This window comes from Cladophialophora yegresii (genome assembly GCF_000585515.1).
Source record: "Cladophialophora yegresii CBS 114405 chromosome Unknown aczIN-supercont1.7, whole genome shotgun sequence".
In the NCBI taxonomy this organism is placed as follows: domain Eukaryota; kingdom Fungi; phylum Ascomycota; class Eurotiomycetes; order Chaetothyriales; family Herpotrichiellaceae; genus Cladophialophora; species Cladophialophora yegresii.
Genome location: NW_006913051.1, coordinates 2,887,509 through 2,899,944, shown reverse-complemented (window position 1 = coordinate 2,899,944; position 12,436 = coordinate 2,887,509). Strand labels below are relative to the sequence as shown.

Here is a 12,436-nt window from a genome sequence, read left to right as displayed (position 1 = left end):
GAGGATCCTCCTCCCTCCAAACGCCGGCTCAACGTTAGGCGATACTACATATTCTCTACTCGTGGGAAGCAGCTTCTGAACACGGCTATTGAAGGCCATCTTCGGTTTGTACTCGGACAAATGCAATTTGTTCCTATTCAGGGCATTAGGCTTATGACGCGACAGCGCAACACCAGTATGATCAATATTCTTTGGATTAAGCACGTAGAGTGCACCGGAGCCTCAAGACTTGAAGCTACAGTGATGCAACTCACCAACACAGCACCAATATTCTGAGGCAGGCCGACCGCGCAGATTGTGTAGCAGCGCGGCCCGTCACGAGCACGAAGCTTGACTGTTCCCCTCCAAGCCAAGATGCTACCTCAGCACTCTTTACCTCTCACAGGCAGACACCATTCCAACTTGGAAGTATGACGGGCTGTCCTTGATGCGTTGGAAGTGTCATCTCAGACCACCACCGTGATCGCCCAGCAGACCGTCTTTGCGTATTCCATACTGTGGATTCTCGCTCTACGGTTGCCGGAGCCATAGCTCTAAATCCGAATGTCGACCATGGGAGGAGGGTTGCCGACAACCGCTTCCGAGAACTCGAGCATGGACGCACGAAATTTCTGGTCCCCCGGAGAAGGTCCTTTCAATCCAGCACAGTCTGCCGCGACCGCAGTTCAGTTCTGCAACACAGGTCCTAGTACGTGTCCAGTACGCAGCCCTCAATCCAGGCGGATCAGTGATGATGCAACTATGTCCTTCCTTTCTGAGGGCAAAGTCAAGCATCCCGGAAATGGATTTCACGGGAGAGATCGAGGAACTGGGCGTCGACGTGGACCCGTTCCGCGGACTGAAGCCAGGAGTCAACGTCTTCGGGAGTATACCAGTGTCAGATCATCTGAGAGGGCATGGTGCTCTCAGCGACTACGTCATCGTCGACAGTGGCAACGTCTGCATTATTGCGAAAGGGGTGGAGATGTCAGAACCTGCTGGTTTGCCTATAGCAGGGTGTACGGCTTCAGGCCTGACGGAAAAGGTCGAGTTGCGACAGGGCCAGAAGATCCTGATCAATGGCGCTGCTGGAGGGATTGGATCGTTGATGACGCAGATGATTCGGAATGCGATAGGAGAGGTAGGCCGAGTCGTGGCGGTCTGCTCTGGCGAAAAGAAGACCTCGTCCGAGATCCCGGTGCAGAAGAGGTGAGAACGGCAGATTTTGATTGCTCCACGTACGTCCTGATTTATCCCGTTCCGCTGTGACCGAGGTGTAGGTCTTCGACCATCGAACGCCAGTCCCTGTCCATGAACTACTGGTGGAGAAGTACTCTAAGGAGAAGTTCGACACCATCATCGACGCATAAGGAGTGCAGTCACTGTTCGATAATTGCGCCGCCTTCTTGAAAGAAAGTGGCTCGTACATCACTGTCGGCATCGCTTTCGATGACTATACTTAGGGCAGCATGCTGCTGGCAGTTACGCGGATGCTGAGGAACGTCCTGTTGCCTCGCCTTCTGGGCGGAACACCAAGGAGATATGTCCAGGTAGCTTCTGTGTGCACTTTGGACGGCCTACAGAAGTTGAAGGAACTATGCGAATATGGAAAGCTGAGAGTCCCCATCGACTCGGTTTGGGACTTCGACGATGTGCCAAACGTACGAACCACGAAGTCTGCGTGGAGCACTTGTCGTACGCTAACAATCCCGCCAGGCCTACAAAAGACTCTTGAGCAGACGCGCCAGGGGCAAGGTTGTCGTCAAGGTCAGGTAGGCGGGCAATCCTGTGTACGAGCTGGCAACGTCTTGCCTACTCTTCTCCGGAAGTCTCTCGCCAAGGAAGTCTGAATCTTCGAAAAGTCCCTCCATCACCCCTGTCCACACTGTCCAGCTCATTGTCGATATGCAGACCAAGGAGTTGGGGTATCGTTGCTCGCTGAGCTGTGCATGCCATACGTTGGCCTGTGATCGATCGCGGGCCTTGCCAAATACATAAGCCTCCATCATCGATGATTCCAATGCGTTACTCCGTACATAGTGCTCATTCACCGTGGATTGTAAGGTCCCACACAACAGGCTCACAACGAGGCCCCTGAATTGTGCATGTGGTATGGAACAAGCCACTTGCTCGGACTCGGCTTCTGAGAGGAAATTGCTGCTATAGACCTATCTGATCCTCGCGAGGTAGGCCAAAGCCAGAACCTGCTATATGCCCTCTTGCTTTCTTTGCTTTCTCAGAAGCGCCGCATCATGCTCGGGGCCGTATTGCATAGCAAGCAGAACATGTCAAGCCACCGTCACGGGATTCAAGGGCACGCCCGAGTAAGAGTGTATTGATTGTCAATGCAGAACATGATTCAGAGGCCGGTTATGCCTGGGGCTGGGCGTCGAAGGACCTGTTCACTACTGCGTAGAATGGCGAGTGATGATGACAACAACGCAACTGGTGTTGACGAGGCGAGACGATGAAGATACCAGTTGTGCCGCAACCGGCCGAGCCTAAGGCTCATGGACTCCTTCCGAATGAATAGTACGATCCCGGCGAACGAAAACACTCGTTGCCACGTGAACATGAGAATTGACCTGGTTGACGGGGAGAGATCGTGCGTGCCGACACAACCTGACACTGGGAGAAGAAAGTATAGAAGCCACGCATGGTGCACTGAGGCACCCCGGTCTTTGAGGTCATGATTGACACCTCATACCATGCATACCTAGGTAGGGAAGGAGTCGTCTCTTCTCCGATTGCAACTTGGGCAACTCAGTCCGGATGTGCTGGCATAGACCTTTGCACACTCAGCTGGCTGTGATGTGCATCTGAAGGTGCTTGAACCAGTGGCGAGTGAGTGCGCGAGTGAGCATTGTCGAAAAGAAAGACAATCGATACCAAGGCGAGACTCTCTTAACCACGGTCATGTCAGACACTCTCCATTAGCCAGTCACCAGTATGGTTATTCGCAATGCTCGCAACACACCTGGGAGATCTACAATCGTCTCGTATTTGCTTATGTCTGTCTTTCGGAGAAAGGTGATATACAATGGCCTGGTTCTCTGGTCCGAACGTCTAATCAAGCACAACCTCCCAATCCCCCCTCATCACCTCCGCGTAGGCCACACCAGCTAGGCAGCAATCAGGTCCAAGTCGTCCATAAAGTCTCTGAATCCTTCCTTCAAGTCACAAAGAAAACGAGGTCGCTTTTGGTTGGCGTAGGTCATCGGTACAGGAAGAGTACACTGGCGACCCGGGTAGAATTGGCTGCGCAAAGCAGCGGCGAAATGAAAGCCCTTCATTTCCTCAAGCCTTCGTCACCTTTCGTCAAGGTCCGAGGGCCACGGGCTCGGGAAATCTGCTAGTGTCGAAGAAAGGGAATCGGTCGTCGACGTCAATCGTGGCGGTGATTCGAAATCGGGAACAGGTAATTCTTCGCCAATGTCGAGAAGAATGAGAGTAAAGCCGCCCCTGCCAACGCCGGTGGTATATGCAAGTCGTGAGCAAATCAGGGCAGAAATGACGCTACGCCATCAAGGTGATCGTCATCATATGAGTCCGCACATTCGAAGATTTTCTTGGATGATGATATCTGAGACGTGGTTAGTAATAGGACGTTGTGGATCAATAACCAAAGCATACCGTTGACGGCGCCCATGACGAATCTTATCTGCGTTGTATCCGTCGCGCATGTGAAGTGGGTATAAATCTGTTTCGTCTCTGCTTGGTTGAGCGACACAAATCGGTTCAGTATGTAGTCGCAAGCAGCGGCATAGTCAGGACCGCCTGGAGCGCAGAAGTTAGTAAACGTCCCAGGACACTGCTGTATGATTGGGCTAACCTTCATAGTCCGGGAAGTAGTTCTGCATCGGGCTCACAGGCAGCTTCTCCTTGAACCTGTCGATCTTGTTCAGGAAGAGGATTATGCTGGTCTTGATAAACCACCGGGAGTTGCAGATGCTATCGAAAAGCGTGAGCGCCTCCTGCATGCGATTGACGGTCTCATCCTCGAAGAGGAGTTGGTCGTATTCCGAAATAGCAACTAAGAAGAGAATAGTTGTGACATTTTCGAAGCAATGAATCCACTTCTTTCGCTCCGATCGCTGTCCACCGACGTCAAACATGCGATATGTCAGGTCCTGGATGATGAAAGTGGTCTCGGTGATACCAGTCGTCTTTACTCGAGATCGCAGAACATCCTGATCGTTGGGGAGGTAGTCGTGGGCAGCAATGCGGTCAATAGAGTCGAAGTAGCTGACAGACGACATTAGCATACACACCGCACACGATTGTAGATTTCCACTCACTATCGTGCCGAGTCGTTGAGCTGATATTCTCTTGATCGCTTGAAGCATTCCTGGACACCGACATCCTGCCACAATGCCTTGATGGCCGCACCAACCTCAGGTGGCATGCTGTCGCCCTCGATCTGCTGTGGCTGCATAAAGATTGTCTGAACATGATACTCGGCTCGTTGGTCGTCCAAGGGTAGCTCCAGGGACTCCATCGCTTCCAAGATTACGCGCATGGATTGCACGGTATTGGAGAAGATGATTTCTTTGAAAGATTCGCGTTCGTCACGCGAATATCCGCCCTCGTGGATGAGCTTCATCTGTTTGAGGATGGTGGACTTCCCAGATTCACCAGCGCCTAGAGAATAGTTAGACTGTGTACTTCCGATGTTCAGGGGAGTGTAGCCTACCTAGAAGTAGCATCTTGATCTCGTTGCGCTGGGCCATCTTGTCCCTCTTGAGTTGGTTCTCGATCTCATCGTTTCTTGCCTTGCCGGCCGTATCTTCTTTGCTCGCGCCGCACCCCATTCTCGAGGATTCAAGTAGGTCGACTTTGCAGGAATGAAGATAAGAAAGGGATCGTTATCAGCGCTCGAGAGAGACTGGACGCTGTCAGTAAACACACTTTGTCCGAGTACTGGAATAAGCGACACGCGCGCGAATCCCTCGACTTAGCAGATACGAGAATATCTCTCCGTGTCACGGCTTTACCACATACCTTCGTTTGGAGCTGGAAAGGGTGTCAAAGTGAAGCGGTGGTGAGCTGGGAATGACAGGGTTTGATGTTGAGGTTCGGGTGTGATGGAAATCCGAAGGGACAACCGGCGCGGCTGAAGGAGAGGATTCGGAATAATTGGCGTCGATCACTGAGCGCTGGGCGGGCGTCAGGGACGAGATCGTGCGGATCGACTAGCAGGGCGCAAGAGGGTGGGAAGTAGCAGGAGGTGGGCTGCCCAAGACCTAGTCTCTAATGAAAGAGCCTCTCCCAGGAGGATGTTGTTCTACAGGAACAGGCAAGAATAGATGACGATAATGTACAAAGGGGAGGAGCTGGTTGAGGGAAAGATGGTGGTCGGGTCCAACTGTTTGGAGGAGCTGGAGAGACGGGGATGAAAATGGACTTTCTTGGGATGATCAATCAGTGCAGGGGAGTCGCAGTGGCTAGCGCCGTTTGCACCGATGAATGAGGATGCGCGACAAGCGAAGCAGGGGACTACAACGCTACGGCAGAAAAGAGACTAGGGCCGGGAATCGAGAAATCCAAGGTCTCGTCGCAAAGCCACTGGGAGCTCCAAGTCGGACACCCGCAAGAGGAGCGCAATCCTTAGGCGAGCATGGGTCTTGCCGGCGGGCTTGTTCCTCTGCTGGCTGTCAGTTGGTTGGCCAGTCGGTTGCTGCTATGGCGCGAGACTCTCCATCCCGGCTGGAGTTTACGTTAGCGGGCGACCACCCGCTGCAGTGCAGCAGCTACTTGCTCACTAGTGCTCCAGTTCAATTGCTTTCCCCTAGAAGAGAAAGGAGAAAAATGTACGGAGTACACAGTACTGCACTCAGGGTCTCGGACGGATAGGTTGCTCCCTCCATGCGCCAAATTGCTACACTGACTCAACCTCAATTCAAGTTCAGCTTGCGCCGTGGTTTCGTCAGTATCATGGATTCACTGGTCGCGTCACAATGTCAGTGGCAAGAGACAAGCCTTAGTCTGATTGTATCGGCTCCGGCTGCTGCCTCGCTGTCACTTCATCTTCGTGCTGGGACATTTTCGTGTCAAGCTTCCACCGCGCTACTGATGGTGCTACCCGCTCTCACCCACCGCTTCATCAGCTATTCTCACTGGCTGCCGCCCCTCCCCTGGGTCTTGCCTTGATAGCCCGCCTGGCCTTGTTCGATATTTGAAATTGCCCACTTGGTTGGACCTTGGCGAGCTGCTCTGGGATACGGAGTATGGTCGTCTTGTTTTGGCGCAGGGGGAGCCTTCCGTACCAGGTTTTATATTCCTCCCTGTCTCTCTGCAGACTTGCATCTTGAACTGCTGTCTCGACTCAGGAAAATATGGGTGCGACTACACAACTAAGCATGCGAGCAGTTCCAGAAACCGACTTCACCCGAACGGATAACGTCCCTTTCATTCTTGCTGCACACTTGACGGGCTTCGCTACTTCGGTTCGTAGTATGCAGTTCTAGTTCGTTCCATTCTTCGCAGAACCTCTGCGGAATAGGCAGTACGCAAAATGTGGCGCCCAACTTGAGGCTCTGATACAGTAAAGGATATCGCGTACAGATTGCTTTCTGTGGCGATGTAGCAACCGAGAAACAGCGAGACAAGCTCAATCCACCAGTTCCTTCCCGGATGACTTATTTTTCTACGTATGATGTGACGATGGCTCGTGAACACCTCGATATCGGGCTTGTCTATGTCTGCTTCACTGATATTTCATTGGCCTCTTGCATTGATTGTCTACACTGTCAATGGAAGATGACTGGAACTTCAAGCTTATTCATCAGAAAATCGTTATTCTTGTATTCCGTAGACTCTACTAGGTGTCGTCGCTTCGAGCTTGGGGTTCTCATAGGATCGAGGATGCTGTACGGAGTATCCTTGCAAGCGTCAGCCATAGTTGTCCTGAAATCTCGTATATCGGGTAAAGTTGATGAGGAAGGTGTGAAGCTAAACCTGCATACAGACGCACGACCCAGGTTTACGGGTCTCATCAAGCGGAGCGGTCGATCTGGCCACCAACTCAGGCACGAAAAGGGTGGCATCTTGCGTCCTTTGTTTCATCTTTACACCCGTTGCCCGAGTCATCCCACCGCAGTTGAGTCTCGTCTTTGCCTGCAAGTTGCATCGCTCATGTGAGCTGCACCTGAGAGCGAAGACCCTTTCTCTTCGCCGGACTTCTGCAGGGCTCCCCTTGTGGAAAACCCATCGCCCCTGCTGGATCCCCTGCTTCTCCGACTCCGACAAAGTGGTGGAATGATGATGATTCGTCTAGCCCTGAGCGGTCGCTGTGTTCTGCATTGCCGATCAGTGCCACAATTTGCTTCCCACCAACCTGGCGACGCCATCAAATCATGCCCGCTGACACTATCGCGCTTGCTTGACGCGTTGTTCTACCAAGAAGCTTGCCCACCATAATTGTTGTATTCTACGATTCGCCAATTTCTCCCGGCTTGGTCTAAAGCATCATCACATTGGGATTATCGGATGCCTTGATTGAGCGTGGAAATGTCAAGATCAGAGCCGCTTTGACGTAAAGAGACTGAGGGATCGGCATCTTTGAATCCAACCGGATGAGTTCCTCGCTAAAACTGTAATTAGGGAGTCGCTTCGCTGCTGTCCTCGCCTGCCAAATCCAACCAGTTATGCTTATGCGGACTGCTAGGTGAATAACATTTCAATATCACAAATGTCGGTCAACGCGTAATGGTCAGATTCTGAGGACCTTGATACATTTCTTACGGCCTCAACCCGGAACGCGAGGTTTCAGCATACGAACACATAGGTGCATAGCAGACACTGAGCACGGGCCAGACGTCAGTCAAAGTGTCTACCACGAAGACAAGAACTCACATCTGCAAAGCGAAAGGCTATCGACAGATATCCCCATGACAATTGGCGAAAATTGTGGTTCCGGGCCACACCTGTCATCCTCAGCTTCAAGAATCACGTTGGCTGTCAGTTGAAGGTTCTTCTTATCCAGATTTCGCCAACATTCGGGACAATATGTCGCGGCGCCTTGCAGCTAGAGTGCTCCACTCTTCTGGAAAGTGATCTATCCTCAGATGCGAATGTCGAGTGATGATGTTGACATGAGAAAGTTACACAGTATCTGTCTATCTCGACAGCCTTGCGCCCGCCGGAACTTCTCTACGGTGATGCTTGGTGCCTAGGCCACCTGTCGGCTTTCATTCGGCCATGTCTTCTCCAGGTCGATTCGTGTGCTCAAGATAGAGGCCAAGGACTCCGTACTCCGTATCCAGACAACGATGGTTTCGCTTGGCCTTCAGTAGCAATTTCCATACGCGAAGTGACCCCACATCAGCCTCGCTGGTGGTGTTCGCAATGTGGGGTATGTCTATTCCCCAAATCGAGCGCAATGGGCTCTCTAGCGAAATTATGAATAACCAACTCTCAGTGTGTCATGTCTCAACTGTGCTCCTCGTAGGCCAGGACCTTCTCCAAAATATCAACAGACCATCGATGTTACGGGCTGAGATCTTTCCGGGTCCTTCCTATTCGCAACTCGTGTCCCAGAATCGCCCAAGTCCCAACTGACGGCAGCACTCATGGGAAACCAACCAAGTATGGAGTACTGTAAGCAAGGCTTCTGCCAAGGAGGGATTCTGCACGCATATTCTACGGCATATTTTCAGCCAACGCAGGAGATTGTCGCATGTCCCGTTCTTGCAATATGTCTTTATCATGAGCAGTCGCTGACTCTCGTCGCATGTGTAGTCTCGCTCTCCCAGCGATTTGAAATACGCTTCATTATTTAGGGCGTGACCTGGAAATTCCCATTCCAGCACATGACGATCGTCTCGGATCTTGCATGAGTTATGCGCTCCAGTACTCATTTGTGAAGGTACAAACTTCTCCGCATAGCGAGGAGGCGGCGCAAGCGTGGGCACCGTTCGGTTCTCCGCTCATGGTCGAGGCGGCTTCTCCAAACCAACATGCCACTTAATTCGTTCTTGACCAATCGACCGCCACAATCGGCCCGCCATGTGGGTTTTCCAAGCTTCGCTGACCTTTCCCTCCGCAATTCGGCCCCACGATCGAGCGCTGAAAGGGCACAATTCCGCGTCCCGGGCACGTTTTTCGATGGCTAGAACATGGGTCTGCCGATAGGTGGCACACGAAGGATCATGACCCTCGCTTCTCAAGAAGCTCAGTTCGCAGATGTGAGATCTTTCTCTTGCATCACCTCTGTAAGACAAACGCTCCCTGATAACGGACTTTCGCCGCCATGGCTCTTATCGGCACTTCTACCATTGTGTTTCCGAAACTTGATAAAGAGAATTCTACCGGAAAGAGGAAACATGTATGCAGTGTCTGCTCTCGAGCTTTCAAACGAAGCGAGCACTGCATTCGCCATCAGAGGGGCCGTAAGCTTCCCTCTTTCTTGCACAACGCCGCTATGATTCTCGAAACTATCACCCGTGAGACTGTTCGCTAAGGACTGCTGCAGACACACAAGAGAAGCCATTCGGCTGCAGGGTATGTCGAAGAAGATACAGCAGAAGGTAAAGACGGCATTGAATTCCTGGTCGGGCAGTCTGTTGACGCCCGCTTCGTACAGAGACCTCCTGGTCCGCCACGAGAGGACACTGCACACGCCAGAACAAGTAGCAAGTGCTATAAATGGCTCACACGAACCGTCCTCAGGTACGGTTATTCCACCTCTCATGGGGTAGTGCCTGACGAAGGTCTTAGCGAAGCATACCCCGGCCAGCCCTCCAGCATCCGGAGACGAGGCCATCGATGAGACCGTTATCATCCCAGGAGACTCTTCCGTAACTGCTCGAAAAAAGCTCAATCAGCCTGCAGGAGATTCTGTGAGCTCTGTGTCCAAACATGCCTCACACCCAGCAGCAGGGTCGAACGACGCCACATCAGCAAGTCCCCCACCGAAGAGAATTCGCGTTCATGCAAAGAGTAGAGATCTTGCGACTGACCACGCAAGAGATTCGAGCGCCAGATCTGGATCTGCTACGCTTCAGGATCTGTCCTCGACAATGGGGCTGCATCTGGGCGATTTCAGCGTCGATGTCTCCGATCTGGAGAAGATGCGGACGTTTCCCAGTTCCGTCCCTCTCCCTGACTTGGACGGTGATCTCGAGTTCCTCGACTTCTTCGATCCCTTTCTGGGTCTACCTGCCAAGCAGGTTGAAGCGTTTACACTACCTTCTCTCAACACGGACGGTTGGTCCCCCTTGGAGAATTTCTCCGGTTCCAGCCAGACTTCCATGCAGGACTATGGCTTTCAGCAGAGCCACCTTCTAGGCACGAATGAATCGCCCTCGGTCGACGATAGCAGTCAAACGTGGGGACCCGCAATCCACACAGAGCCCAATGCCCCTAAATACGCGGCCGCGTGGGACGACGCGTCGGGACAGGCGTTTGTGACAACCCGTGCCGAACCAGAGGGTTCATCGAGCTTACATATTCCGCCATCGAAGAATTCGAAGCAGCCACCGCTTGTCTTTACAGAGTCGATGAGATACCATTTATTCCAAGACCTCTCAAGCAGGCTAAGTCCTGAGGAAGTGAGCAACTTCCGACTACCCACCGCCGCTGCGCTTCAGAAATGCATTCGGACATACGTGGACGCCTTCCATGTCCACCTGCCCATATTCCATATTCAAACCATGGATTTCGAGAGCACACCAGCTCCCCTGGTCCTCGCGATATGCGCAATCGGCGCCCAGTATCGCCTTGAAAGGAAGGTATCTGCCTCGCTATACCTAAAGGCTGATCAAGCGCTCGCAGCCGCCGTTGTCGACCGTGGGGACAATCTTCACAAGAAGCCACGGTTGCTAGAAGATTGGGTTCGGCCAGGACCTCGGGTCCGGAAGTCGACGCCTGATGCTCTCTGGCAGAGTCAAACTCGCCTTCTACTTGCCATGCTTAGCTGCTTTGGTGGTGACACAGAAGTAATCTCGAAGGCTATCGTGCATCTTGGTGACTTCCTGATAGTGAGTATGACGTGGTTTGGTGGAACAGATAACGTCTGACTGCTCTAGGACTTTCGCGAGCTCGCACCCATTGTACGGTTTCGGAGAACTAAAGAAGGGCCACTGACATGGCGAGAATGGATCGAAAGAGAGAGCGTCAAAAGGTAGTTCAGTCCATGCAATTGGCGACTTCTTCCTGACATGCTGCCAGGGTACTCTACGGCCAAATAATGTTCGGCAATCTTGTCACAATGACATATGGTATCCCGCCCGGATACTCGGTGGTCTCGGACGGTTACATCGAGATGCCGTGCGATCAGTCACTGTGGGACGCGCTCACAGAAGACCAGTGGCACGAAGCCGCCCTACGGAAAGGCCAGAGCTCACCGCTCAATGTCAAAGACGCGGTCTCGATGGTGATGAATGGAAATGCGACGAACAGCGTGCCACAAGAGTGCTGGGAGTGGTCTCCTCTTGCTATCACTGTTGTGATCAACGTGATATCCATCCACATCTGGCACATCACGCAAGGCTCGTATTTCTTCGGCGGGTTCTTGAGCCCGGGACAGGTGGACGACACACAAAAGCCACAAACCCTTGCACAAACTGAAGCCGCACTTTCGAGATGTCGTGCTCTGATCACGCAAGCCAGCTCTGATGCAGACTACCCATGGACAGAGGCCGAGACACCGCTGCTGTTCAACTGCCTAGCGCTTTTGCGTGTCAGCTATTGTCGGGCATTTACAGGGCACAGCGCAGCAGATTCGATGATGTTACTTAAGGAAAGCCAGGATGAATTTACGGCTTCCATCGAAGATTTCGTGGCGATGCCGCAGAATCGAGGCAGCCTGGTCGCCCGAGCTGTGAGCCGAGCATTCGAAGGCATGCTGATACCTTACAAAGCGGGGACGATGCTCATCAAGAAGACGGCTGCCCTTACTTGGGCTGTCGGTCATGCTTTGGCAGGGTGGGAAGTCGGTAAGTCATGTTATATCTACATAGTTTCTCCTTCCAAGCTCGTTACTAATTCTTGCTACCAGCACTACTGGTCACGAAATGGGTACACGCCATCGAAGTCGAGACGCGAACGGGCAAAGGCGGTCCCATCAGCGAGCTCGAGGCGCAGACCATGCAGGCGGTAAAATGTCTTCTTTCAGAGGTGGAGGACGGATTCGACACCGAGACGGAGCCTTCATTAGCCTCTAAGCTGGCGCGATATTGGGCGGGATTCTATGACGATACCTGGGTGTGGGGTGTCACTCCACGCATGGCGAATATCCTGCGGGAGCTGGCGATGTGCTATGAGAGCAAGCTGGCAGCTTTGTGACCTGATGAATCATGATAGCCTGCGGATGTGCTATATCTCCTGCCATGAAAGACGTTCGCTGCCATCAACCACAAGACTGGCTTCCGATGGCTCCGATAATGCGTACTGCGCAAACTCACCCGGTCATCACCCACCCATCAAGAACTCCTCTCCCTCGCTTAGTCATCCAGGC

At 52.6% G+C, this 12,436-nt stretch overlaps 4 protein-coding genes across 4 annotated transcripts; 3 read left to right on the top strand and 1 right to left on the bottom strand.

The window, feature by feature from the left end:
* Positions 1-733: 733 nt before the first annotated feature.
* Positions 734-1,349, top strand: A1O7_10154 (uncharacterized protein; the record flags this gene model as incomplete). The annotated part of the gene is made up of 2 exons (XM_007764138.1): positions 734-1,120; positions 1,260-1,349. The coding sequence occupies 2 exons, from the start codon at positions 734-736 to the stop codon at positions 1,347-1,349; spliced, it is 477 nt and encodes a 158-aa protein (XP_007762328.1).
* A 99-nt stretch (positions 1,350-1,448) lies between these two features.
* Positions 1,449-1,755, top strand: A1O7_10153 (uncharacterized protein; the record flags this gene model as incomplete). Its single annotated transcript, XM_007764137.1, has 2 exons — positions 1,449-1,640; positions 1,696-1,755. The coding sequence occupies 2 exons, from the start codon at positions 1,449-1,451 to the stop codon at positions 1,753-1,755; spliced, it is 252 nt and encodes an 83-aa protein (XP_007762327.1).
* Positions 1,756-3,518: 1,763 nt separating this feature from the next.
* Positions 3,519-4,790, bottom strand: A1O7_10152 (guanine nucleotide-binding protein subunit alpha; the record flags this gene model as incomplete). The annotated part of the gene is made up of 5 exons (XM_007764136.1): positions 3,519-3,562; positions 3,613-3,756; positions 3,812-4,224; positions 4,278-4,620; positions 4,673-4,790. The coding sequence occupies 5 exons, from the start codon at positions 4,788-4,790 to the stop codon at positions 3,519-3,521; spliced, it is 1,062 nt and encodes a 353-aa protein (XP_007762326.1).
* A 5,208-nt stretch (positions 4,791-9,998) lies between these two features.
* Positions 9,999-12,264, top strand: A1O7_10151 (uncharacterized protein; the record flags this gene model as incomplete). Its single annotated transcript, XM_007764135.1, has 4 exons — positions 9,999-10,958; positions 11,007-11,101; positions 11,149-11,915; positions 11,978-12,264. 4 exons carry the CDS (start codon positions 9,999-10,001, stop codon positions 12,262-12,264), a joined length of 2,109 nt encoding a protein of 702 aa, XP_007762325.1.
* Between the last annotated feature and the right edge of the window lie 172 nt (positions 12,265-12,436).